Source organism: Rhinolophus sinicus, chromosome 1, assembly GCF_057876585.1.
Source record: "Rhinolophus sinicus isolate RSI-liver-muscle chromosome 1, RSI-T2T, whole genome shotgun sequence".
Classification (NCBI taxonomy): Eukaryota; Metazoa; Chordata; class Mammalia; order Chiroptera; family Rhinolophidae; genus Rhinolophus; species Rhinolophus sinicus.
In genome coordinates, this window is record NC_142501.1 from 31,554,354 (window position 1) to 31,580,873 (window position 26,520).

At 35.7% G+C, this 26,520-nt stretch overlaps 1 protein-coding gene across 3 annotated transcripts in view; it reads left to right on the top strand.

Annotated features, from left to right (window-relative positions):
* The window catches only part of PTPRO (protein tyrosine phosphatase receptor type O), a 200,197-nt gene that overhangs the window by 91,633 nt on the left and 82,044 nt on the right, over positions 1 to 26,520 (top strand). For 2 of the 3 annotated variants that reach the window (XM_019744758.3, XM_019744759.3), the window contains exons 2-6: positions 7,523 to 7,796; positions 19,083 to 19,241; positions 21,035 to 21,187; positions 22,955 to 23,398; positions 24,899 to 25,060. In XM_019744758.3, the coding sequence (XP_019600317.3) occupies positions 7,523 to 7,796; positions 19,083 to 19,241; positions 21,035 to 21,187; positions 22,955 to 23,398; positions 24,899 to 25,060 (1,192 nt within the window). The remainder of the gene's footprint in view (positions 1 to 7,522; positions 7,797 to 19,082; positions 19,242 to 21,034; positions 21,188 to 22,954; positions 23,399 to 24,898; positions 25,061 to 26,520) is intronic. The other variant, XM_074325980.2, reaches the window with a different exon arrangement.

Here is a 26,520-nt window from a genome sequence, read left to right on the forward strand (position 1 = left end):
GCATATTCTACCTGAAAAGATATATTTAGGACACATATAAACAAGTCTGGTATTACACAGCAGATTGCAAATACACCCATTGAGCAAGCTTTATCAAGAGCCTGTTGTAGGAGCTTCAGAGCAGTTCCTGGCAGCACATAAGAAGAACTACATAAGTAAATGTTCTTTATTATGTTATCATCATCATCCTTACCATCATCACTGCTATTATGATTAACCAGACACAATTCTAGGAAAGACAAAGGCACATAAGACGTGTCTTTCTCTTTACTCAGAAATAGTGTATTCCCAGTGTCCCACAAAGTTCCTGATACACAGTTGTTGCTCAAAACATATCTGAAGAACTACTAAATAAATAATGGAAAATTAGGGGAGGCCATTCCTAGCCTTTGAGAGCAACATCCAAATTCTGCTCTGACAATTTTTGAAAGAGAGTTGTGAATAATTCTAAGCAAATGTCAAGAGGAGCCATGCCCTGACAAGGCAGCTCCGGGACTCTGATCTTCCTGAAGGAACTAAAAGGAAAGGATATCTTGCTTGAAAAGGTTTCCTGGGAGCTGGACAGGAGGCTAAGTGGATGAATTACATAATGTCTACAGAGGCTCATGGCTGTAAGTGCTATGTAAGCACCGGACATCAGTCATATTCCTCTTTAAAAGAACTGAGCATCCCATTACTTCTCATGTGGTAACCTTAGCACAGCAGAATTTTCTAAGTGTTCCTTCTATAATGCCCTCTAATAAGTCTAATCATTGATTGAGTTGCCAGCTGGAGCCCTAATAATGTTCTGGAGACATATCACGCAGGCAGATTTGGTGCAGCCAGCACTTGCTCGAACCCTCATCACGTCTTAACTGAGCTGTTTCAACAGCCTTCGTACTGTCCTCTGACCTTAGCTGGGTCCAGTCAGCCAGTTCCTAACTCTGCTGGTCTTTCTACACTGTGATCTGTCTAATCATGTCACTTTTCTACATGAAAACAATTCATGATTTCTTTTGGCCTCAAAAATATCCAAATTCCTTGCACACCTTGGACAGGGCTATCAACCCTCTCCTCGGAGCATCCTCCCACTACGTAACCCCTCGAGAGGAGTATGGGGTATCTTCCCACTTCTCCAGATGACTTTTCTGACCTTTGTCCCCCTGGTCAATTCCTGAGCACCTTTCAAGCATGACTTCTACCCTGTAGCCTTCCCTCACACCCATCTGCAGAAGCAGAATCTATTGCTTCTTTCTCCCTATGTCTACAGCACTGAACAATTCTCTTGTACTGACCAGCACCTCTGGCTGCACATTTTGGAAGTCCAGCTTAGAAAACTTAAACTGTAAACTGGGATTTATTCACTCATGTCCACACACTGCACAGTGACTGGGCCTTAGGATGATGGAGACCGCAGCCTCTCCCTCAAGCAGCTACCTTCATGGGGAAGAAATTGTATTAGGGTGGTGCAAAAGTAATTGCGGTTTAAAAGGTTAAAAATAATTGCAAAAACTGCAATTACTTTTGCACCAACCTAATAGATGCTGATTTATCTAGCTTTGCATCCATACCTACTTGAAACTAGAGAAGAAAGCTCCTTCCCACTAACTCCAGTTATAAAATTTCACGGCAAGTATTCTGGTTGTCAGGTTTGGTCTATAGCTGCATCCCTGTACTTGTATTCATGGGGAGGGGACTGGATACAGTGATTCACCCAGACTGAGTCACAGTACCTCCTGCTCTGACCTGGGAGTTGGGCAGATAGTTAGCAACCCCCATCAGGACCCCTTATTGGCTATATAGTGGGAAAGAAGCAGTGCTACAAAAGAAGAGGGTACAATCTTAGACGGGATTCCAGACAGGCACAAAAAACAGATATTAACAGGACAGTCTTTCAAAGTCCGTAACTAGTATAATAACACTCAGATCGTGTTATAATTATGCGCTTGATGTGCCTCTCTCATTAGAACCTGAGTGCCTGCAGTCTGAGTACCGTGTCTTACTCATCTGCCTGTCGCCAACACCTAGCATGATGCCTGATGCCAAGTTGGCACTTAGCTAATGTTTGTTTGCTGTTGAATTAATAAATGACAGCTCTCCAATGCTCTGTGAATAAAATATCCAGTGACATAATTACAGAATTTCATAGCCTTTTGAAGTTAGTTAAATGGATGTTTATAGAACCCCTATAATTAAAAGGTCATTGAGTGATTCAAGACTTAACCAAAACACAGTAACCTTTGTAATATAACTAATAGTTACGGAGTTCATACTATTAGCATTTTTAATAAAAGCCATTTATAAAATACAGGTAATTCCTGTAACTCATGGGATTTTTGCTTATGTCCCATGAGTTACAGGAATTACCCCTATTTATAAATTAAGATGAAGTTAAGAGGTCCCTGGGCTTCCCCAAGCTCTCACAGGTAACAATAAGCTGCAGAGAAGGAATAGAAACTCAGTCTCTGTCATGCCAAGTCTATTGCTGTGCTCTTAAGCAAATTATTTAACTTCTCTGAGTAAAATGGGGGAGAATAACACTTATTTCTGAAGATTCTTATAAGGAATTAAAGAAAAAACATAATTAAAATGCCCAGTGCAAAGCCTGGTCCAGATTAGGGAATCAATAGATAATAGTTGCTACATTTATCAGGGCTGGTGGAAGACTTCCCAGGATTTCTGACTAGTATGTATCTTCTTTGTCCCACACCCCAGGGACCTATACTCAGTTTCTACTCTTCAGTTATGCCCACTTTTTCTCCAGTATGTTCTATTGCCTCCCGGACTGGCTATGAAACAGGTAACAGACTCCTGGGTTCCCCCTTCCTGGCTGCACTCAGGCCCCTTTCACTGCCTCAAGCAGCTTACCTATAGTTCAGGACAGAGAAATGCCAATAGTCATAAGGACCTGTGGATCCCAGACCTCGTTCTGACATCTATTAGCTGTGTGACATTTGCACCACTGTTCCATCAAGTGTGAAATGAGGGTGTTAGACCGGAGAAATTTCTATATTAAAGCTTGTTATGTAAAGGAAAGTTTAGTGAAAATATATTCACTGCAGAGTCAAGCAATACCCAGTCCCAGGAAAAAAAGAAAAGGTTTAAGTATTTTTCTATTCGCCAAGTAAATCAGTGTTGGCCTTGACTAAGTTTGTCAGATTCACTTCTGTTATTTTTAACTCTTCCTTCTTGCTCTACTTCTCAGCAGGGATTACATGCCTGCAGCGTACATTCAGAATTTTTTCCTTAATATGGATTCCAGGAAAAGCTGAAGCAAAGAGAACAGAGAAGAAATAGCATCCCGTAGATGACATTTCTTTTAGGCATACTGCCTGGATCTCATTTGGCCGGCTGCCTTCTCATTAGTCCCAGGGACTGAATCTGATTAGCGCACCCTGCTTTATTTTTGGCAACCTGGGAGCACCTGGGCCCGTGCTTATTTTCATGGCTGATACAATCATCCCCCAAGCTATCATTAGATTTTGGAAGATTAGCCCCTTTCTCTGGAAGATTCACTATCTATGAAGTATCATGGCACGTTAGACATATATTTCTTAAACACTTAACAAAATAGAATCTATTTATTCTTCTTTTCATCATCACAAAAACTTTCAGATATTGGCTGCTAAAACACAGAGCAAAACATTCTTAATAATTGTGACTTTGATGTTTGTAAACTTATTGTTCTCTGAGTTAGTAAATCAGCTTCTATAATCACTAATGAATAAAAGCCAGATTTCAATGCTATTGGACATTCAGTGCTTAGTTTAGCCTCCCAGTTCCACCAGGACCACTGGTAATAGTCATGTGCCACTGATCAACCAGGATACTTCTGAGACATGTGTCATTAGGCAATTTTGTTGTTGTTCACACATCATAGAGTGCCCTCACACAAACCTAGGTGGCATAGCCTACTATACACCTAAGCTATATGGTACAGCCTATTGCTCCGAGGCTGCAAGTCTGTACAGCATGATATTGTGCCAAAAACCATGAGATTAAATCAAGCGCAGGAGAAAATGGTGTATGAGGCTGCTGCTGGCGTTGCATAGCATACTGTCTTACAGCAAACTTTCTTATAAGTAGAAAGAGTACACTCTAAAAGATAAAATGTGTAGTATAGTAAATACATAAACCAGTAACACAGTCATTTATTATCATTCTCATGTGCTACGCACTGTACATACCCTGTTTCCCCGAAAATAAGACCTAGCCGGACAATCAGCTCAAATGCGTCTTTTGGAGCAAAAATTAATATAAAACTGGGTCATATATATTATATTATATATTATATTATGTTATATTATATTATGTTATGTTATGTTACGTTATGTTACGTTACGTTACATTACATTATATTATACCCGCTCTTACATTATAATAAAATAAGACCAGGTCTTATATTAATTTTTGCTCCAAAAGATGCATTAGAGCTGATTGTCTGGCTAGGTCTTATTTTCGGGGATACACGGTAATTGTATGTGCTATACTTTTATACGACTGGCAGTAAAGTAGATGTGTTTACACCAGTATCACGTCAAACACATGAGCAATGCGTTGCGGTCTTCCCAGCTCAATGGCTATGGCATCACCAGGTAACAGGAATTTTGCAGCTCCTTTATAGTCTTATGGGACCACCATTGCATATGTGGTCTGTTGTTGACCAAAATGTCATCATGGAGTGCATGACTGTATAGAATGGGTCACATTTTATGTTTGATCCCAGAAGTACTGCTGGTTTATAAACTGGCCAGGAACCACCCTGGTATAATCTGAAACCAACGCGTGTACAAGGAGGACAGGCAGAGAGGGAAAAAAGACAGAATATTCTAGATTGATAAGTGGCAAGTTTCATAAGCAAAGGGACTCACTTAGGTTTATGAAGCTTGTTTATGAAGCTTGTCTTAGGTGACACAAGACAAGCAGATCTCCGCACAGCCCATCAAATCTTAAAAGTGTATACAGAGGCCTTGACAGAGTTCAAGCACATACACAGGAGGCTTTCACTGGGGATCAGTCACACATGCCATCGACATGGTCTCAGCAGCATATTTCTAGCTCAAGGCCTGGACGTCGGGACAGCTTCTGGCAAGGGGAAAGGCAAGTGGAATGCACATTCCAAGGACAGAGGAGTGGGTGAGGAGCCTCCAGATGCCGGGGTCCAGCATGAGGGTCAATGATGGTCATATCCTCTCGATAACCACCCCCAACAAGTACAGAACTCAATATTAGAAACCTGCCCATGTGTCTGAGGATGAGACCATGTGGATAAAGGGACATTTTAAAAGCCAGCTCATACTGACTTATCCCACATTACAGAAATCTGTTAAAGATTACCCAGCTCACAAAACACCTGGCATATACCAGGCATTGGTCTTGGGGCTGGAGATAGAGTTAGAAACAAGACACAGTCGCTGCCCTTAGAGGACTTGGGTCTAGTGTGCTTAGAATATCATGAACACAATTAAGTCCATTAAATGTTAACATAGAATTAAACTTCTGTTAATGGTGAGATAATATTTAAAAATACTAGGACCTATACAACTAGATTTCTAAAAGAATTGTATAATAAGAAAAACTATCTGTACATTTTTAGGCCTATATACGAAGGTCTGACAATTAAGTTTGCGAACTCATCCTAGGAAAAGTGCTACATATCTCACTGTTGAATATTACTATGGTCACCTTTGAAGTACTCCCCTTGGGAAGCTATACACCAACGCCAGAGCCTATTTCACCCTTCAAAGCAATTTTGGAACTCTTCTTCAGAGCCATCAGAGCTGTTGTTGTATTACCCTTGATGTCCTGAATGTCATCAAAATGTCTTCGTTTCAATATTTATTTATCTTCGGTAAAGAAAGACGTCATTGGGGGCCAGATAAGGTGAGTAAGGGGGGTGTTCCAATACAGTCTTGTTTACTGGCTAAAAACCCTCACAGACAGTGCCTTGTGAGCTGATGCATTGTCATGATGCAAGAGCCATGAATTGATAGGGAAAAGTTCAGGTCAGTTTCGTATTTTTCATGCAGCCTTTTCAGCAGTTCCAAATAGTAAACTTGATTAACTGTTTGTCCAGTTGGTACAAATTCATAATGAATAATCCCTTTGATATCAAAAAAGGTTAGCAACAGCATTGCAACAAGTTTGCAAACTGAATTGTCAGACCTCATAGTCTCTTTTAGGGTACTGATATGTATTGTAGGCTTGATTTGTCTGCTGGCAATATGTAAGGTACTAAAATCCATAAGTAGATTAATTCTAAGAGGCAAAAGCTCACCTATAATTAATACAGTCAGTAATTCTTTTATTCATTTAACAAACACCAGTTGTATACTGTGAGTCAGACTCAGGATTAGCAAAATAAATCAAGAGGGGAAGACAAACAGACAGGTGGAAAAATAATGGAGCTCAATTTTGGTGTTTGTGTAGATCAGTGGGTAAGAGTCCAAACTAGATGTGTGACCCTAGGCAAGTGACTTAATCTTTCTGAGTCTCAGTCTCCTCAACTACAACCTGAGATTGAGAATACTACCTGTCTCATGGGGTTATTTGAATACTAAATGAGATGATTATGTTTATAGACTGCCTGGCTTCGTTTCTGAGTCCTTACAAGTCCTTACCAAGTTTCAGCAATTATTCTGTCCCACTTTCTTAGAAGAGAAATCCGAGGCTCAGAGTCATGAAATTACTTGCCCAGCGTACTGCATACCCAGAAGATAAATTAAAAACAAAGCAGCACATGGTACAAAGTGTATGAGGTGTTTGATTCTGCCTGTGGAGTGTGGGCAGTTGAGAGGAAAACTTATTTAAACCAATTACACAAATGCTCTTTCAAATACTGTCCATGAACATTTATCTGGAGACTTGGAGCACAGTTTTTCATCTGTTAACAGCTCACTTTCCCTTGGATGGTACAGATGCTCAATCTCGTCCCTTCTTCAAAGAGCCTCTTAGCTTCTATTATTAAGGACTGGCTCACCATTAATGAGGACGATTATCACAGGTTTCTCAGTGCTGGTTTTGTGTGTGTGTGTGTGTGTGTGTGTGTGTGTGTGTGTGTGTGTTTCCAAAAATGGGAGGTGAGAAGTGAGAGAGGAAATAACTGCCTTGAAACATTCTTCTAGAATTCTCCTAGGACTATCACAACATTTCTTCCTCCAAAGTAAAATACAATGCTTCTTCAAACCATGTATCTTCTCCAGCATAGCTGAAACCAAGGACTTCTCTGGAAGTTGGATGCCAAGATACTTTTCATTCATTCATTATTTACTTATTTCCATGATGTTGATTTTGTGTTTATTACACCCATGAACTGGGAGCAACTCTTCAATGGAGAAGAATCTTGAAAGTAAAATCCTGAGAAAATCATTAGACATAAGCATTAATCTCTCTCTTTCTGCCTTTCCTTGTAAGCTATATAACTCTATTTTACAAAGTAATGCTTACCACAAACATTAGCTTTGTAAAAATTATCTCAGTATAATTTTATTGTCAATAATCTGAATTTGACCTCCATTTCCTTTTTTTCTCTTTTCTTAAACAGAATGCTACAACATTCCATGTAACTGTTCAAGATGATAATAGCATCGTTGTCTCTTTAGAAGCTTCAGATGTCATGAGTCCATCATCTATGTATGTTGTGAAGATAACTGGTGAATCAAAAAATTACTTCTTCAAATTTGAGCAATTCAACAGTACTTTGCCTCCTCCTGTTATCTTTAAGGCCAGTTATCATGGCCTTTATTATATAATCACTCTTGTAGTGGTAAATGGACATGTGGTTACCAAGCCATCCAGATCAATCACTGTGTTAACAAGTAAGCATCATGTGTAATATGTCCTGTTTTATTCTTTGGGTGTATTCTCGTGGGACTCTCACTGAAAGAGAGTCAACCCAGAATGGCAAGAACAATTGCCTTGAAGTGAAGTGACATAAATTCAAGTTCTGCTTCATATTAAGAATAAAGGTTCTTGCTGAAGTTTGATAGTGTTTTGTTAAACAAAAATTTGTTTTAAGCCAAAAAAGGTAAACCTCAATGAGATAGAATATCTTAAGACTGAATGACAATTTTAGATTCATGATTTGACCATGCTGTGTAACTTAGTAATATGTCATAATTAAGCTATTTTTTCCATAACACATATTCTCATGTTAAGCAATTTGGTTTTTGAGACAATGAATTTATACTCATATTTAGCCTGTTCAAATTCAATTATACATTTTTATGAGGGAAAGAAAAGGTATCATTTATCAGTCACAACTCCTAATCTAACCCTCAAAATACCCTTCGCTTCCACTGCCCAATCGGGGGAAAAAAATCATTGGCCTTTTAACCTTCAGCAGCCCCAAAGAGTTAATGCTGCTATAGGTATTTTTTAGGAGTGGTTTTAACTATATGTGATTTTCACTTTACTCTGACTTGAATACCTAATCTCAAAGTAAGAGGCAGTTCTCCTGTATATGTTGAGGTATGGAAGAAAAACTGTCATCTATACAATAGAGTTTATCATTAGAGCAATTTGATGGCTCAGCAAAGTCATTTTTGCTCACTGCTCATCAGTACAAATTTTCCAGAGGCTGCAATTTTTTAGAATATCAGCTGTATATGATCATTCTGGCAATAGTTAAGGAAAAGAACATAGTGATATTGTCTGTTGGGATAAAAGGAAAGAGAAACACCAAGAAAGCACAAACTCAAAATCAAGCTAGGGGACATACTTTTAACATGTCTGTCAAAAATTAATTTCAGTTTCCCTTGGCAGACTCCCAGGCAGACTCCCACTGGTGATTCCTAAAAATTAGGACCAGCCCAGAGTTAAGACCTTCAAAGTTTATAGCTATAATGAACAAATCTAGGACCTAACTGATTCAAAGGAAGAACTTACCGGGTAAAATACTGTCTTAAACAAGTTCCAGAAAAGGGGAATTGTGAGTTAATAGATCCAAGCAGCAGATCTAGGTATATAATGCTTATTACACAACTCATTGAAATCAGAAGCTCTGCCTTACTCATAATTTTATAAGCATCTTAAATGAGTCTTGTGCTTAATAGGTGATCAATAAATATTAATTCAATTTAGTTGAGCAAGTAATAGGAGAAAGAGCCAGGAAAAAAAGACTAAGACACAAAGCAAAGTAGAACTGTAGTGAAGTGCTGACTCAACATTTATTAGCATGCACTCAGCCACCGCTGATCAGACAAAGCTGGAGGAGTCAGCCCTTTAGCTAATGGTTCATGAAGACATTTGATAAGTAAGTAAATGATTAGAAGATTTTAGAATATCTCATTGAAATTTTAGCACACATAGTGAGTTCCATTTTAAATATTTTGTATTTTCCTTTGTGATTTCTTTGACATGTGGGCTTGGAAGTGTGTTATTAAATGATCAAAAATTTGTCAATTTTGCTGAGATCTTTTTATTGATTTTTAGGCAAATGCTCTTGTGATCAGAGAACATACTTTGTGGGATTTCAATTACCTAAAAATTTTTGAGATTTGTTTTATGGTCCCAAATATGGTCTATCATGGTGTGTATGTTTTGAGCACTTGTTGGGTGAAATTCTAATAAATGTCAATTAGGTCAAGTTGATTGTTGAGTTTTCTGAACCCTTACTGATTTTCTATCTACTAGTTCTAACAGTGCTTGATAGAGGGGTGTGAAAGTCTCCACCTATGCCTCTGGACTTGTCTATTTCTCCTTTCACTTCTCTTAGTTTATGCTTTACGTATTTTGAAGCCCTGTTGTTATGTTGTAGGTGCAAACACCTTTTGGGTGAATATGTCTTCCTGATGAGCTGACCTTTTTATCATATGCAATGTCCCTCTTTATCCCAAACAATTTGGCATGTGCTGAAGTCTGTTTTGTCTGATATTAATATAGGCATTTTAGCTTTCTTTTATTAAGTATTGTCATGGTAGACTTGTTTCATTCTTTTACTTTCAACCTACTGATGTCTCTGTATGTAAATGGGTTTCTTTTGAACTGCACAGAGTTGGATCTTGCTTTGTTCCAATCTGAAAATCTCTGCCTTTTAACTGGAGTGTTTAGACCAGCACTAGACAGTAAAAATAGAATGTTAATCACATATCAATAATTAATTTTCTGATGGACGCATTAAAAAATTTTATGAAAAAAGTGAAATTAATTTTAATAACATTATTTAATCCATTGCATTCAAAATATTATTTCAATATATAATCAATGTAAAAATAATACTTTTTTAGTTTTGAAATGTTAATTAAAATTAAATGAAATTGGAAATTCAGTTTCTCAGTTACACTAGCTTCACTTTAAGTGGCTAGTGGCTACCAATTTTGACAGTGTAAGTTTAGAGCTTTTATACTTGAAGTTATTTATATTGTTGAATTTCATTTAGATCTACCATACTGAGAGGCTGTTAGTGTGCAGGGGTGAGTCAATCTAGTCAATAATGGGACTGACCTTAAAGTGTTAGTCTCCTTCAGTTCATCACAGATTTCAATTCTTCCACAGGCAGGCTGCCAGCAGTGATAGAGGGTATTTCTCAGTGTTCTGCTTCTAGCTTCTGTGCTCAGCAAGCCCTGAACACCTGCTCCACAGAAGAGCTCCATGACTTTGCCCCTCCCCTAGCCATGGGCTACTGTTGTTTTTTACTAGTGCTAAGTTTTTGGTGTGGACAGGGGAGGTTCTTGGTCCAGCCTCAGGCTTGGGCAGACCTTGTAAACCTAAGTGGGGCAGTCTCAGCATTCCTACTCCTTGTTTTACACTGACAGCCAAAGTCCACCTTCAATCTGTGGTAGGTCTTGAGTTGGAGAGTTTTCTACCTCTTCACCAGTAGTAGCAGAACTCTGCTTTGTATCAGTGCACGATCAATGGGCCCAAGAGAGTTTCTGTAACTCTTCCAGGAACAGACGCCTTTCATTTTGACCCATCCCTCAGAAGGGGGGTATCTTCGCCTGAGAACTTGGAGGGAAAGATTTTTCTGGCCCTGTCCAAATGCCTAAGGTTTCTGTTTTGTATTCAAGAAAGAAAGGCCCAAGGAAGTGAGTAAGGTTCCTCTCTGATCTCTTCGTGGCCGCCGATCTGCATGCCTGCTCCTCAGAGGGTGGCTCTCTGCCCTTGGTATTTATCATGAGCACTTGCTCAAGGCTCATGACAAGAGCTGGAGAGTGTGGACTTCACCTCTGTGTGGGACTTGCCATCGCGCTAAACCAGCGCTGTCCTAGAACTTTAGGATGATGGAATGTTCTATATCTGCATTGTCTAATACAGTAGCCACTTATTTCTAATTTTATTGAATTTTGATTCACTCATTATAAATTTAATTTCAATAGCCACAAGTGGCTAGCAACTGACGCACTGGACAGAGAAGTTCTAAACCATCATTTAGAAACAAACTTGGCCTTATGAATTCGTTAAAATCTTAGGTGATTTCTTCTTTCCTGCTTTAACTATGCCCCCTTCTTCCTGCCATGCTCTGCTACTGGTAAAACAGTTAGTGTGTCCCTTCTGTCCTCAGAGGGGCTTGTCACTCTGGAATTTACTTCATTTTGTTGTCCTGTAATCTCTCCTCTCTGAAAGATGCAAGAAAAGTTATGGTCTGGTGGATTCTTTGGCTTTTTCTTCTTGTGTGTTGGGGGTTGTATTGATTTGCCACTTCCTACATTCTAAGCAGAAGAGGAAATTTGCATTGATTTCTAGAAAGTAAAAATGAATTATGGTTTATCGTCTCTCCTCTTCATCCCATTTTTAAAGACTCAATTACATCATCTCAGATTTTGAAAGGGATAATAGGTTGAGAATAAAGAAACTGGGGATTATTGCACAAATATTTCTGTGACATCAGGCATGAGGTGACATTTTGGATTCAGCTTTCTCTTCAAAAAAGAGGGAATTAAAATACATGATGACTAAGATTACTTTTGAGCTCTAAAATTACCATTGTTTGTCAGTTAATGATGTACTTTTGCCATCTTTATTTTTCTAACAGGAAGCTTTTCTTTAAAATTTAGGAAACATTTGCAGTATCTACCCACAGAGTTGACACATTGCTCTTGAGAATATAAGGATACATTCGTTTCAGTCATTTATCGTGTGTTGGATCCTTGTTTTGATGGAATCAGCAATGACAAAGCAATTGGGCCTGGGGCTATCCTTTGATATTTCTCTATCGTTCTGAGTCCGGTGCTCTCAGAAACAGCTGAGAAATGATGGCAAAGAATAAATTCAGCACAAACAAGTTGTTTGGCCAGTTCAAAAGAACTTCATAACCCTTAGGCTCTGACATCTGATTAATATTTAATTGATTGAGAACCTTCAGTATATTGTGCATACTTTAGAGAGGAGTAGTTTCTCAGTAGATCAAATAATACATGAAAACAATTGCTTAGAAATTGGAAAGTATTCTTTACACACAGCTATCTCCTCTGTTAGTAAAGACCTGTTAGTAAATGTTGAAGAACACACATAGAGACACTCTACAAATACACTGTTCTACACAAATGCATCGATTACAAATAAAAATAATTCATGAATATTATTTACATTCCCTATGCCATGTCCTAGGTGCCAGAGAAATAAAGATAAATAAAAATACCCACACTCAATGATGGCATACTAAAGTGGAAAAGACAAATAAACAAGTCACTACAAAAATATGATAACTGCTATATGAGAATTATGAAAGAGTGCCTAGCCTTCTTTGGGAACAATGGAAGGAACCACAAGCAAAAAAAAAAATCATTGATAAATTACTGAAAATTTGCCAAATTAATAAAGATTGGAAAGTGTTACAGTCAGAGTGAAAGGGAATCATGTTAAAAAGAGTGGAAAACTGCACAGCATGGCACATTTGTGAGCTGCAAGGAGTTAAGATTGCAGGCATTATGGTTCTCGAAAATAACAGGAAAGGTGACTAGAAATGTTGGGAAGAACCTTGAGTGCTTTACAACAGAGTTTAAACCTTAATCTATAAGTGATAAGGAATGATGTCAGGTCTTATACAAAGAAATGACATAAAATAATTTGATTGGGGGACATTTTCTTCTAGTAACAGAGCTACGAGCCATAGGCTCATGACTCTTGCATTGGAATAGACTAGTTACCAAGAAGATATTTTGAGTAGTGGTTCAAAGCACGAACTTTAGAGCCAAAGAAATCTAGAAACTGTAATGTAGCCTTTGGCAGATTATTACTTCCTTGAAATATTAGTTTTCTAATCTATAATCTAGTCTAAGTGTTAGAAAACATTTTCTGTAAAGGCCTTGAGCTCCTGCTCTGTATATAAGAAATATTTTATACCTTGTGGAGCATCCAGTCTATGTTGCAACTATTCAACTCTGCTCTGTTGCAGCACAAAAGCAGCCACAAACAATCACAAACAAACATGACCATGTTCTAATATAATTTTAAAGACACCAAAATTTGAATTCACATAATTTTCATGTGTAATAAAGTATTATTCTTCTGCTAATTATTGTCAATCATTTGAAAATACAAAAGCCATTCTTACCTCACAAGTCATACAAAAACAAGTGACAGGCCAGATTTGGCTTGCAGGCTGTAATTTGCTTAATTTGGTATAGGATGCTATAAAATAATGTAAATATTTTTGTAATGTAAAAAAAAGTTAAAAAAAACTCCTTAACAAAATGTATATCTCCATGTATGATCAATAAATATAAGCAATAGAAAACTACTCCAGTGGTTGGGAGCAAAGGAGCATCAAAACAGATTGGGCAGAGAAAAGTCAGTAAGCTTGAGGTGACCGGTTTAAGACTGATTCTGACAATAGTAAGAGTCTCAGGTAGTCTCTAGGCTTAGAAGTTTTGAGAAACAAGTAAGAAATTTAAGGTGAGATTGGAGGCAGGAAGAATAATTTAGAAAGCTGTCAAAATATTCCAGGAAAGAAATGATGGAGACTTGAACTAAAGTGGTGGGTGTGAGAGTAACCTGTCTTGGACTGAGCATGGCTGCTGCTGCCAGCTCACCTCAGTGACCTGCTTGGATATAGATGAGGAATCAAGTCACGTCTCAAATCATCATCTAAATACAAGTCAGGAGCTCTGGCCTGGAACCCACGATTGATCCCATTTTCCTACTCCTGCCATCAGAAGTGAGGGTCAGCACCCAGGTTTCTCTCCCTCAAAAGGACTATGTCAGAAGAGTCACATCAAAAGCAAAGGTTTCTGATCACTGACCCAATAGTATCTTCAGTTTTAACCCATCAAAACAGAGTGATCTTAGAAGGAAGCACCTCTTAGCACTGAGCAGTTGCTAATAAGTGCAGGGCTACTTCTGCTTGCTTTCCACAGATTTGCTTCACATTTGCTTTTGTTTCTTTATCTCCTGTCTAAAATTGTCATATCCAGAACTTTAAAAATCTTCCTATTCATGATCTATTGTGAATGGTTCAACAGTAATTAAGGAATATAAAATATTCTTCAATTTTAACACCCGTTTTCAGTGGAACACCTAATGAGAAAAAAATGATCATATAAAAATTTTTCACTAAAAGAAAAAATGGGAATTTAATATTAAGATTTCTGGTACAAATAATGCAGCAAATTTTGGCTTTGTCATACACTCTTTGTTATTACGACACAGCAAAAAGAAAACCAGAAATATATTGCTAGGTGCAAAATAAGCATGATAGCTATGGATCAGAAACAAAACAGAAACTCAAAGTGGGAAAGTGGGTTGAAGTCACGGTGCCTCTGAGCTCTACATCTGGAAAAAGAAAGTACTGAGTCAGGGCCCTAGTCGAGTAAGAAGGATTGGAATGCTTCACACTAGATAGGACACAGAGAGAGACTCTCTGCTTGGAGCAAATATTCTTCCCGTTTATGAAAGAAGCATATATGGAAACCTGGGGATTCAGGGAACACACATTCAAGCTTGCTGTCAAAGACCAAGCTCAGTAACCCTCAGGCTCAGGGAATGAATTTGTGATAGCCACTTTATCATCCACAATATCAAGAACCCCAACATAATGTTATGTGCTCTGGTGCTAGGGGGTTCTGATGAGCTGAAAAGAAGCAATGCTAAACTACCTCAAAGCAGCAAAGAATAAGCAAGAAATTAGGAGATAATACTATATAAAATTAACCGAGGGTCCATATTTCAAAATACATGAAGAAATCTATGCTAAGAAAAGATAGACATCAAAACAAAAGCTCTAACATTTCAGATTATGTTTTATATAGCAATCTAAAAAAAAAAAATCAATACTATGTTATAATGTGCACAGTGATAAATGTTAAAAAGGACCAAAAGATAAGGAAGCAAACATTTACAGAAGTAAAACAAACACATAAAATAAATGTAAATAAATTAAAATGTTTAGAAATAAAAAATATAATCATTTACATTAATTATTTTAATTGGGTAAAGTAGGTGAAATTAATTTAATTAATTAAATTTAAAGTTAACTAATTGATCTCAATAAACAAAATAAAATTTAAAAATAAAATCTCCTGAATGTAACAAAATAATAAAGTTAACTCACTGAAAAACTTCAGTTAAATGGAATAAATTTCATACTGATAACAGTTAAATAGAGTTAGTAAGTGAAAGATAATACTGTTCAATTGCCTCATAATTTAGTACAGTGAGACAGTTCACAAGTGTGGAGGTGAGAGATGCTCTAACTAAGAGGTTAAAAGTTCAAGAAAAAGAAAATGGGGAGAATGATGGACACAATATTCAAAGAGATGATTATGAGAATTTCCAAGACCTGAAGAATGGCATGAGTCCATAGATTGACAAAGTAGTCCCAGGACCTTGTAGGGCAATTCAAAAATAAAACCACACAACTAGATATGTGATGGTGAAATGGCAGATTATCAAGGACAAGCAAAAATAAATAAAAAGCTTAGAAGGTACCAAAGGGGGAAAAAGCATAGTACCTACAAAGGAATAACTACTAGACTGACAGACATTTTCTGTTCCACATTAATTGGAGAAGACAGTGGAACTCTATCTTCCAAGTACTGAAGGGAAATCTGTCCACATACAGTTTCATTCCCAGCTAAACTACAACCAGAAGAAAAATAAAACAAAGAAATTTTCTAGTATACAATGCCAGGAGAATTTAACACCCATATTCTAACTTAACTAAGAAGAAAGGTAAATCCAGAAGGAAGGTACTGGACACAGTAAAAAAAGTTACAATGAGAATGCGGTATATGATGAAGGTTGCGCAGCAAATTTGCAGGAAAATATGGGAAAAGAACCCAAGAAACAGGCAAAAGAATCAAACAATGTGATGAAAAGGAAAGATGAATGATTAAGACATATGTCAAAAGACAATCAACATCCTTCACGAACAAGAAAATAAAGCAAAGACAGAAGTTCACATGCGTCAGAGTAGAAAAAATTTAAAAAGCTGATATAAGCAAGTGTTGGAAAATAATATGGAAAAAGAGGAATTATCATATACTTTTGATAAATATGTAAATTGACAAAGTTAGAACACATTTTGACAATATCTCTTACAGTTGAAGATGTGTTTACCCTACTATCCAGAATTTCCAATCTAAGGAAACATGTCCCAAAACATTTATTGCAGCATTATTTGCAAAAATGAATGATTGAAAAAACCAATCTAACAAAAGAATAGCACAAAATTGTAGTTTTTGTAGTTGTAAAATGAACACTAAAATAAAGTTTCCAGAGATGCTAGCGTGAAAATGGACAAATCTTGAAAGCAAAGTTAGGTGATAATAGTGAGCTGCAAAATGATATATATCTTGCTATTAACATATTTTAAAACATGTGAAATAACATTCCATATGGATATTGGACACATACAAATATAAAAGCAAAAAAAATATAGTCATACATGGAAAGATAAACATCAAATTAGAGTAATAATTTTCCTCTGGTTATGGTGGGAAGCAAATGGGATCTGGGTAAATTATATGGGGGAGCTTCAATTATGTCTGTAAAGCTTAATTTTTTGAAAACCAAAAAAAGTAATAAAGATAAAAAATGAGTTATATTTTCTAACAAGTGCATTTCTCTGCCCAGTCTAGCCTGATATCCTAAGACAAGAAATAGAACTGTAATAGGGTGGCTGGCAGAGAAAGTAGTAATGAATTAAGTCAAGATTTAACCTTGTTATCGCTGAAAAACACATGAGTAATAACAGCTCTGGTTTATGGCACATCATTAATTTCTAAAATAATAATGAGGGAAGTAACTGGACAGTAAAATATTTTTAAAGACTGCATTTGAGTTCCATTGAAAACAGTAAATTTTGGATTAAATATGCTTCAGTAATGCCTGGGCTTGGACTTCAAAATTTACAGCTGACCTGGGTCACTATGCTGAAGCAGAGGAAAATATACGAAGCAAACATGTAAGTGGGCATTTAAAAAATTCTTTTTGTTTTAAATATAAGTAGCTTGCTGCAGAAAAACAAATCACAAAATAAAATATCTGTGCTCTAATCGTCATGTATCTCTTGAATTTCAAAGTTGGACTGTGGTTTTGACGCACAGGTTTCAGGTCTCCGGACATGAAACATTGAGTGGACGGACCTCTAAGCGCTTTGCTTATAGACAGATCCCTGGTGAGGATGTGAAACTGGACTGCAGCAATGGAAGAGTTAATGCTCTGTAGCTGCTTTTTGCTGTTAGCTTTTGTTTTGTTTCGTGTAGATCCAGAGTCAATAGTTGGATTTGGTAGACTCCCTAGGTTTGTAATTAGACTGGGTTGAAAGAAAGACCTTCAGTGGTTCAAAACTTCTTTGGGATTATTCAAAGAGAAATACTCAACCTTCAAGAGGTTGTTTGTTTGTGTGACACCTAAGTGAGTTCATTCTGTAACTGTTACCTTTAAGAAGACCAAAGATGGAGGCAAAAATAAAATAGAAATATTTTAACAGAATATAGCACATAGTCTACAGGGATATGACAATAATATATTGTACAATCTAAAGGCCTCCCTAACTTTTTATAGATGTTGGCTTGTTTTTTAAGAAAATTCTAGGGGAAAAACTCATAGTTTTAACATGCAGCTTCAATCTTTCCTGGATCTCCTCAATCAAAAGCAAAAGCAAACATAGGTTAAGATCCTAAGGAATAAAATAAGAGATATTTAGCTACATACTGAGACAAACTAGGTACTCGATAATTATTTGTGGAATGAATTAAGCCAAATTTTGGCTTCCTATGTTATTGAAACTGAAATTTTAAAAGTGTAAAATTTAAACTAAGGACATTGCGTTCATTTAGTCTATATATTATGTCCAAGAATCCTCTCTGTTCTAAAACTTTGAATAAAATATTTTTTTTCTGTAATACAACAGTTGACTCCAAACCAAATTATTTAAAATATTTTCTTGAACAAAATAAATGTAAGTAAAACTTATCCAATAGTTACTTTGAAAGGTGGGGGAGTTGTCATTTTACAAGACTTTCACTGAGGGATGGGATGTGGGGGAGATACAGACATACGTCAATCACAGTTTTTTAAAAATGAGTATTTAAAAAGTTTTGTGATGAATTAACAACTCAAGCAAAACAGAATTAAACATTCTGGAGAAAGACTAGCTTGATAAACACCATAAACTAATTCTCACAACATAAGATAGTTTGTAATCTTATACTCAATATAGAAAAATTAGCACTAAATTCACTCAAAGAAATAAACGATCACATAAACATTTATTCTTCGTCTAAGTCAAAATGTATTTTCTGTTACTAGTGTTATAAATATCAAATTTTATTGGCTTAGGGAAAAGAAAAACGAGTAGGAATCTGGAGATACAGACTCTGCCACATACTTGTTAAATTACCTTTGACAAGTAATTTCAAGTCTCTGAGTTATCATTATTTTTATCTGTTTTGTTTGGGTTTCCTAGATCTCAGGGTTGTTGCAAAAGGCAAATAAAAGAATAAATATGAAAATTATTTGAAAGGCAGAAAACACCATGTAAATGTACTTCAGTTACTACTAAGAACACTCAACTCATGAGTAGTAAGGAATTTAGTGCTCACAAATGATAAAAATACATTTAAAGTTCTGACAGGTGTAATCCTTGGTACTTCCAAGTATGGATAATGACCTTTCTTTCTTTTGCCCCATTTCCCCTTTCTTCATTTACTTTCTTTCTGCAGGACCTCTGCCTGTAACCAGTGTTTCAATACATGACTATAAACCTTCTCCTGAAACAGGAGTCCTGTTTGAAATTCATTATCCAGAAAAATATAATGTTTTCACAAGAGTAAACATAAGCTATTGGGAAGGTAAAGACTTCCGGACAATGTTATATAAAGGTAAGAGACGAAAGAAAGATTGACTAAACGATGCCTGACTTTTTACATGATTTTTGCCAAATGGTCTTCTCTCTTGCTCTAAAGAAATCTTATAATTCACTATTTTACCATAAATGAACCATTAAAAATAGTTATGGATTCATGGAAATCTTGTTATCAGGACCCTTAGAACTCTGGTTCATTAATTTAGAGTCAAGTACCATGCGTAAGTATAAAAAGTATTCAAATTATTGTCACTTACATGTTATTCTTGCCAAAGGTGCAGGAAATAAATTCAAACTTTTAGAAACACTCCACCTAGCCATTTCCTTCTGGATGTGTTACAAGAGCAATTCTAGAACTGGGAAGCTAGAGAGATGCCTTTCACAAAGTTTTATTTAGAGATGGTCCAAGATTTTCTCAAATGCAAAACACAATGCTTTCTGGTTCCTTTGTATACGTTTATCTTATGACCAGCTAAATGCATTAATATACAAAAATTGATTTCACTATTTTTACCGGTTTGATGGGGAACCTGTGAGGTAAAAAGAGCCCAGGGGAATTAATAATTTCTGAAGAACCAAGTCAGTTTCTCTGAGCAAACTGAGGTGTAGTGAGGGATCAGGGAGAAGGGTGGAAAGGAAGAGGGAGAGAAAGAGAGAGGGCATTCAGCTTCATTGGGAAGTGAATTGAAATGGAGGAACTGAAATACTCTGCGGACACAACACCCTGACATTGATGTGCAGGAGGCTCAGGTGATGGTGTCAAAGTTTACTAGTTGTAACTGGAAACATGTATGGTGTGAAGAATGCATACTGAAGCATACAGGGCATGGTATCCAGAAAAATGTCACTTCGACTTGTTACTTTTACGAATTCCTTTCTTCCATAGATTATTTTTCTTTCCTTTTCTTACTTATTTTTTTGTGTGACGCTGTTTAAAACATATGCAATGAATTTTACAGTTGTTTTTACTTTAAAACATTTAAATAAACATAAACATAGATTCCACAAATCATTGCATTCTTTATTTTCAATGAAAACATTATCTGCAAATTAATAAGTAGGTCTTTATTTGCTTATTGATCACATGCAAATACAAGTTTATGAGTGATTAAAAAGCAATCACTAGAACTTTTGTCGAGTTAAAAGCCACGAGTTTTAAAATAAGTACATTAATATGCTCTCTTTTATTTCAATTAATTTTTAAAATTATTTTTGGCTTTTAATTCAGTAAGTGGTACTTTCATTTCTTTCCCTCATTTTTTTTCTAACTTTGATTGGGTTTCTAAATTTGTTACTTTCTTTAATGTTTTCCAAATGAAATACAAATTTTTATCTCTTCTTTTTTTGAGCAGGTTCTGTCTGCCAACTGTCAAATAAATCATTCTACTTTTAAAATAGGCTAGTTTTTACAAGTGAGCCTAGTGAATGCATTTCTTGTAAAACTTATATTTTTTTCCAAATCATAAAGTAGCAAAATACCTTGGGTTTTTATCTTAAAGTAAATGGCTAACATAAACCTAATATATAGCATTTCTATATATGAACTTTTCCACTTAATACACCAAATGTTCCTATAATAAAAATTTAACTCGAACTTTATCCAATTCTTGTAGAAAAAGCCTTTCAAGACTAGAGTCTAGGGATCCAAATTTTCATCTCTAGCCTTATGCCATTTTTTAGTTACTGTCCATGCCAGCAGTTGAAGGAGATATTAATTTATGGCTATTTAATCATACTGTTTAGAACTCTTAGAAGTATGTGTTATTTAAAGACCAAAATTTTAATATAATTGATTTTTTCTTTTCTCAGATTTCTTTAAGGGAAAAACAGTATTTAATCACTGGCTGCCAGGAATATGTTATAGTAATATCACCTTTCAGCTGGTATCTGAGGCAACTTTTAATAAAAGTACTCTTGTGGAGTATAGTGGTGTCAGTCATGAACCCAAACAGCACAGAACTGGTAAGTCATCTGAAGAATAACATTTAGTGAAAAAAATAATTAAATTATATGTTGTTGCATAATACTTTTTATCGTTCTAAGAAAAATTCTATTACAGAGCTAAGAAAGAAAATAAATATACATTTTAATAATCCAAACAAATTTTCTATCAGTGTAAAAAGAACTGAAGAAAATATTTAGTAAGAAAAATCTAAAATATGTTAATGTAATCATAGGCTTATAATCTTTGAATAAAAAATACATGAGACTACAAAAAGTTAGAATTAAATAACTTAACTAGACAAATACCTGTTATTCCATGTGCCCACATAGCAGAAAAACAGATGGAAGAAGTTCTAGTACATATTATCAGGTTATTAAAGGAAAATATTGGGAATCATATATAAATAAAACTTGTAGTGCTAACTTTTAGTAGCATCACTAATATGAAGCACTATTGTAGGATGGATGAATGGATGGGATACATGGATGGGTGGATGGGTGGATGGATGGATGGATGGATAGATGGATGGATGGATGGATGGATGGATGGATGGATGGATGGATGGATGGAAGAACAGATGTGTAAAATATACATCTACTAAATATCCATTATCAATAACAACATAAGTGTCCAATATAATTACACAATATAATTGTCTGTGCCTAATGTGCCTAAGTACTCAGTAGAAATTCTGGAGAGGGCATTCAAATGAATATTGGAAATGGGTTATATTAGATCACTCCTGGGACCCTTCTAATTGAAATTCTAAGGTGTCATAATTCTCATTAATTAGGCCCAGACAAAAAAACTATGTAATTCACCTCATGTCAACATCTAAGATTCTATTTGTATTTTTCATTATTCAGTTCAAGTAAAGAAACATTAATTGAGCATTTTTACATGGGAGTTGTTCTAAGTACTGAGAAAGAGGGAGACAGAGACTGGTGAGACAGGTCCCCTGTCCTTAAAAATGATAGAAGTACTATACAAATGGCAATAATATAAGACAGAATATGGTAAATGTTAGAAAAGAGGATCAAAGTTATAGAATGACACAAATGAGGGAGAGATTAATTTTTATTAGAAGTTCATGGAAGAGGTGATATTTGAGATGCTATTTGAAGGATAGGTGGAAACTGTTATAGGTAGAGACCATGCAGTGTGCCTTCATAAATTTCTACCTCTAGAAAAGGATGCTTTTATAATGCATAGACTCATTTTGTGCGTATATGTTTCATTTTATACGCCATGGAGTAAAGCCATATTTCCAACATGTGTGTTAATGTTTCTAAAGACAACTCATATATGTGACACTCCTAAGTGCAGCTACGTCCCAGGTAGTACTTTTGTCTGGGTCACTATAAGTACACTATATGTAATTGCTTTTTTTTTTGTAAGAAAGATCCAGTGACAGATACTCAGTTTTTTTTTTTTAAAGGAGATTGTGATAAGATGAAGAATATTTACATAACTCTGCCTTGAAAATTGTTAAATTACCACTTAAACAAGCGTAGTATCACAAGTTAATGTATATGAGGTGTGACTGGTGATATACTAATGTGTACATATTATGCACAAAATCTTAGATGTACATGTGCTTCAAACCACAATTGTTCTTGATGTAAATTAGAACATAGAAATATAGAAGTGAAACTAAATCCTATTTTGTAAATCTGCTTGTGCATTTGACTCAATAGATCAAGTAATCACGATAATAGAGTTAAAAATTACTGAAATTAAAATAAAATAAATATAAAATAAAATAAAAATTTTGTCTCTTACAGCCCCTTATCCACCTCGAAATATCTCAGTTCGCATTGTAAACTTGAACAAAAACAACTGGGAAGAACAGAGTGGCAGTTTCCCAGAGGAATCGTTCATGAAATCACAAGATACAATGGGAAAAGACAAACTCTTCCATTTTACAGATGAAACTCCTGAAATCCCCTCTGGCAACATTTCTTCTGGTTGGCCTGATATTAACAGCAGTGACTACGAAACTACATCCCCACCATATTGGTGGGACAGTGCATCTGCAACTCCTGAAAGTGAAGATGAATTTGTCAGTGTACTTCCCATTGGATACGAAAATAACAATACACTCAGTGAAACAGAGAAGTCGACATTAGGCTCTTTCTCTTTTTTCCCTGTGCAAATGATATTGAGTTGGTTACCACCAAAGCCACCCACTGCCTTTGATGGGTTCCATGTCCACATAGAAAGAGAAGGTAAAAGCAATAGCAAATCGGAGGAAATAAGAAATGATACAATCAAAGAAAAGGAAATTGAAACATTTTAAAATTTAAGTGTAGGAAGAAAGATGGATGGGAGACAGTTAATATCCAAAGAAAAGTGATAAAGGAAGAGAGGAATTGAATTAAGTATCCAATGGGAGCTGAGACTAGAAAAGAAAATGAACAGGTCAGAATCTGCAGGTTTGGGTAGTACGTAAGTTGCAAGTACTGGCAACTGTATGCATTTCACTGCCCAATATTTCATATACCCCAAACTACTGAGGGAATCCTTATGTTTGGAAAGATTTCGAACTAAAGATCTAAGCATCACAAATTATAAAATATCCTGGAGAAATTTTCTGTTTTCATAAATTTGTGAAGCGTACAACAAAAGAATCTGCCTGACACAATGGCTATTTTCCCAAGAGTATCAAGCCTGTGTCTGGCTTATATAGCCATTCTTACTTATTTCCCTTAGGGTGTACTCTTCTGGAACCAGCACCACTCATATTTTTCAAAAGACAAATTGGTAGTAAAACAGAAAACACATCGCAACTGATATTTCCACTATAGCTACTTGTATTATTTGTTGTATTCATGTATCCAGCATCTGAGAGTCACTCTTTATATTTCAGCCCACTAATTTATAAAAAGCAAGGCCATGACAGTCAGTAAACTTAGGTGAATCATATCTGAATTGTTTGGTAGATTTTTATAGTTATTTGTTGTTTGTTTTGTTTTTACAATAACTCTTCATTTTAAACTTTCTAGTCTAGTAGTTTGGGTGGTAAACTTTGTCAAGTTGTCAAAATTCAAATGACCGCTTTATTTTCAAGGTAGGACATTAAGATCATGTAGTCTCATATATTATATATTGTTTACTCCTATTTTATTCAGTAGAATGAGATACAAAAGCTGTAGATTCCTCTATGCTAGATGATAGACCAGTAAATCATACCTAAATATTTACTTTTAAAAGTTCCGGAAGCAAACTATCAAGGAAAAAATATTATAAGTGTCAGAAAATATATCCAGAGGAATCATTTCTAACTAGAAATAATTCAATATATCTTAAGTTATTTGTTGAATGTTTAGTCATACCACAAAGAACTTAAAGGATATTTGTTGTTGCTTATTTTTTGTCCCTTATATCCAAATGAGAAATTCAACTATTGCTTTTTCCTCCAAGTATTCTACTTCTATTTTATGCATATAATTTTGTTGAATGACAGTGTGTAAGAATGCGCATATATACTCACCTTTGTTTTATGGATTTAGACACCATATTTTAGTTTGATTATTTAAAAGTATTGTGAAAATAAATTTGAACCCTTAGTCATTTTTCACTTATAGTACCTTTATAGGTATAATTGAATTTGATAAAAGAAAGGAGACAATATAAAAAGATACATTTTTCTATTAATTATCTTGTCTGTATTCAAAGCCTTTCTAGTTATCAATTCATATGTATTCTCTTTTTTATATATAATTTAGAAAACTTTACTGAATATCTGACAGTGGATGAAGAAGCACATGAATTTGTTGCAGAACTGAAGGAGCCTGGGAAATATAAGTTATCTGTGACAACCTTTAGTTCCTCGGGATCCTGTGAAACTCGAAAAAGTCAGTCAGCAAAATCACTCAGTTTTTATATCAGTAAGTACCAAAGAGACTATTTTGTACTTACAGGAGAGCTAGAACAATGGAACTAGTGAGATTAATGATGCTCAGGCTGCAATTATTCATCAAACCTTAGAGATCCTGAGAATTCTTCAAGGTCAGGAGAGTTCCATATACATGAAATTTTGACAGCAGAGGAAATACGTTTATGTTTAATAGTCACAAACATATTCAGACATTTAACTTAAGGATTCTTTTATTATTATTGTGATAACTGCAGAGTTATTAAGCTGACCTTTCACACTAGTCCCCAAAACTCTCAAAGGACATGAACACACAGTTTGGGAAATACGACTTTTGCTTGAGGTTGTGGTGAAAATTGATATTGTTGAACTATGGGAAAGTTTCATTAGAGTATTGAGCTTACAGAGCTCAAAAGAAAGACAAAGATTGAAGCGTAGTAAGACCCAGGTAGTAACCATAAAATTGGTACAAGAAGACAAAGCTAGAGCATCCTCACAGCTCCAATGTCAAGACTTAAGGTGGTTTATATTGATTCTATAAAGAGTAATAACAGAGCAATAAGTAGCTTCTAAAAGCTGCTCAAATAGTGCATGTCTGTAACATTTTTAGCTAATCTGACTATGGTTACCAGAAGTTTAGAAGCCAAAAATCAATTACGTAGATTATCAGGAGTTAAATGTGCCTCTCATCAGCAGAAGGGAAAAAAAATGGAAGGTAATAGATAAAAATTTCTCTCAGAAAAGGATGACCACCTACTTCAAAGGCAAAATACCACCTTTCATCAAAGAGTTCGCAAAAAGGTGGGCAGGAGAAAGATGAGGAGGGCAGAGGGTGCAGATCAGTTTACCTAGGAGTTTAAGAATGTTGAAAATGTCCCATGTAACAGTTTTACCAAAGAAACCACAAATACCACCGGTGATAAAAGGCCTGAAAAATCCATTAGGCATGCAGAAATATTCAAAAATGCCTTGTATGTCTTTCAACTGTGACCCGAGATCACTTGAGAATGACCACTTGAGAACAAAGTTTAGTATTCAGTTCTTCCTATGAGGCTAAAAATGTTTCATCAACTAAAAGATTTCCTTGTCTGCTCATACAGATCCACAGCAAGTATTAATGCCTTCCAGGAAAATGCCTTCAACTATTCTGGCCCCTTTCTCTAAGTTTCTACTGTTTCATAGCTCATAACACCAAACACACAGTTTATATATGTGTGGTATTTTTCTAGATTTATTTTATTTGTTATCTTGCTTCTCGTAGCAAATTATAAAATCCTAGCCTGGGGTTGTACTATTTGGGTACTTATTAATTCTGTTGTACATTCAACAAATATTTATTGAACTCCTGCTTGGATTTTGGAACCAGACATCCTATGTGTGAATCTCAGCTCTAGTTTCCCTATCTCTGCTTCAATTACCTCATCTAAAAGTGAGATTAATATTAGTACTTATCTCATAGGTTTGTTACGAAAA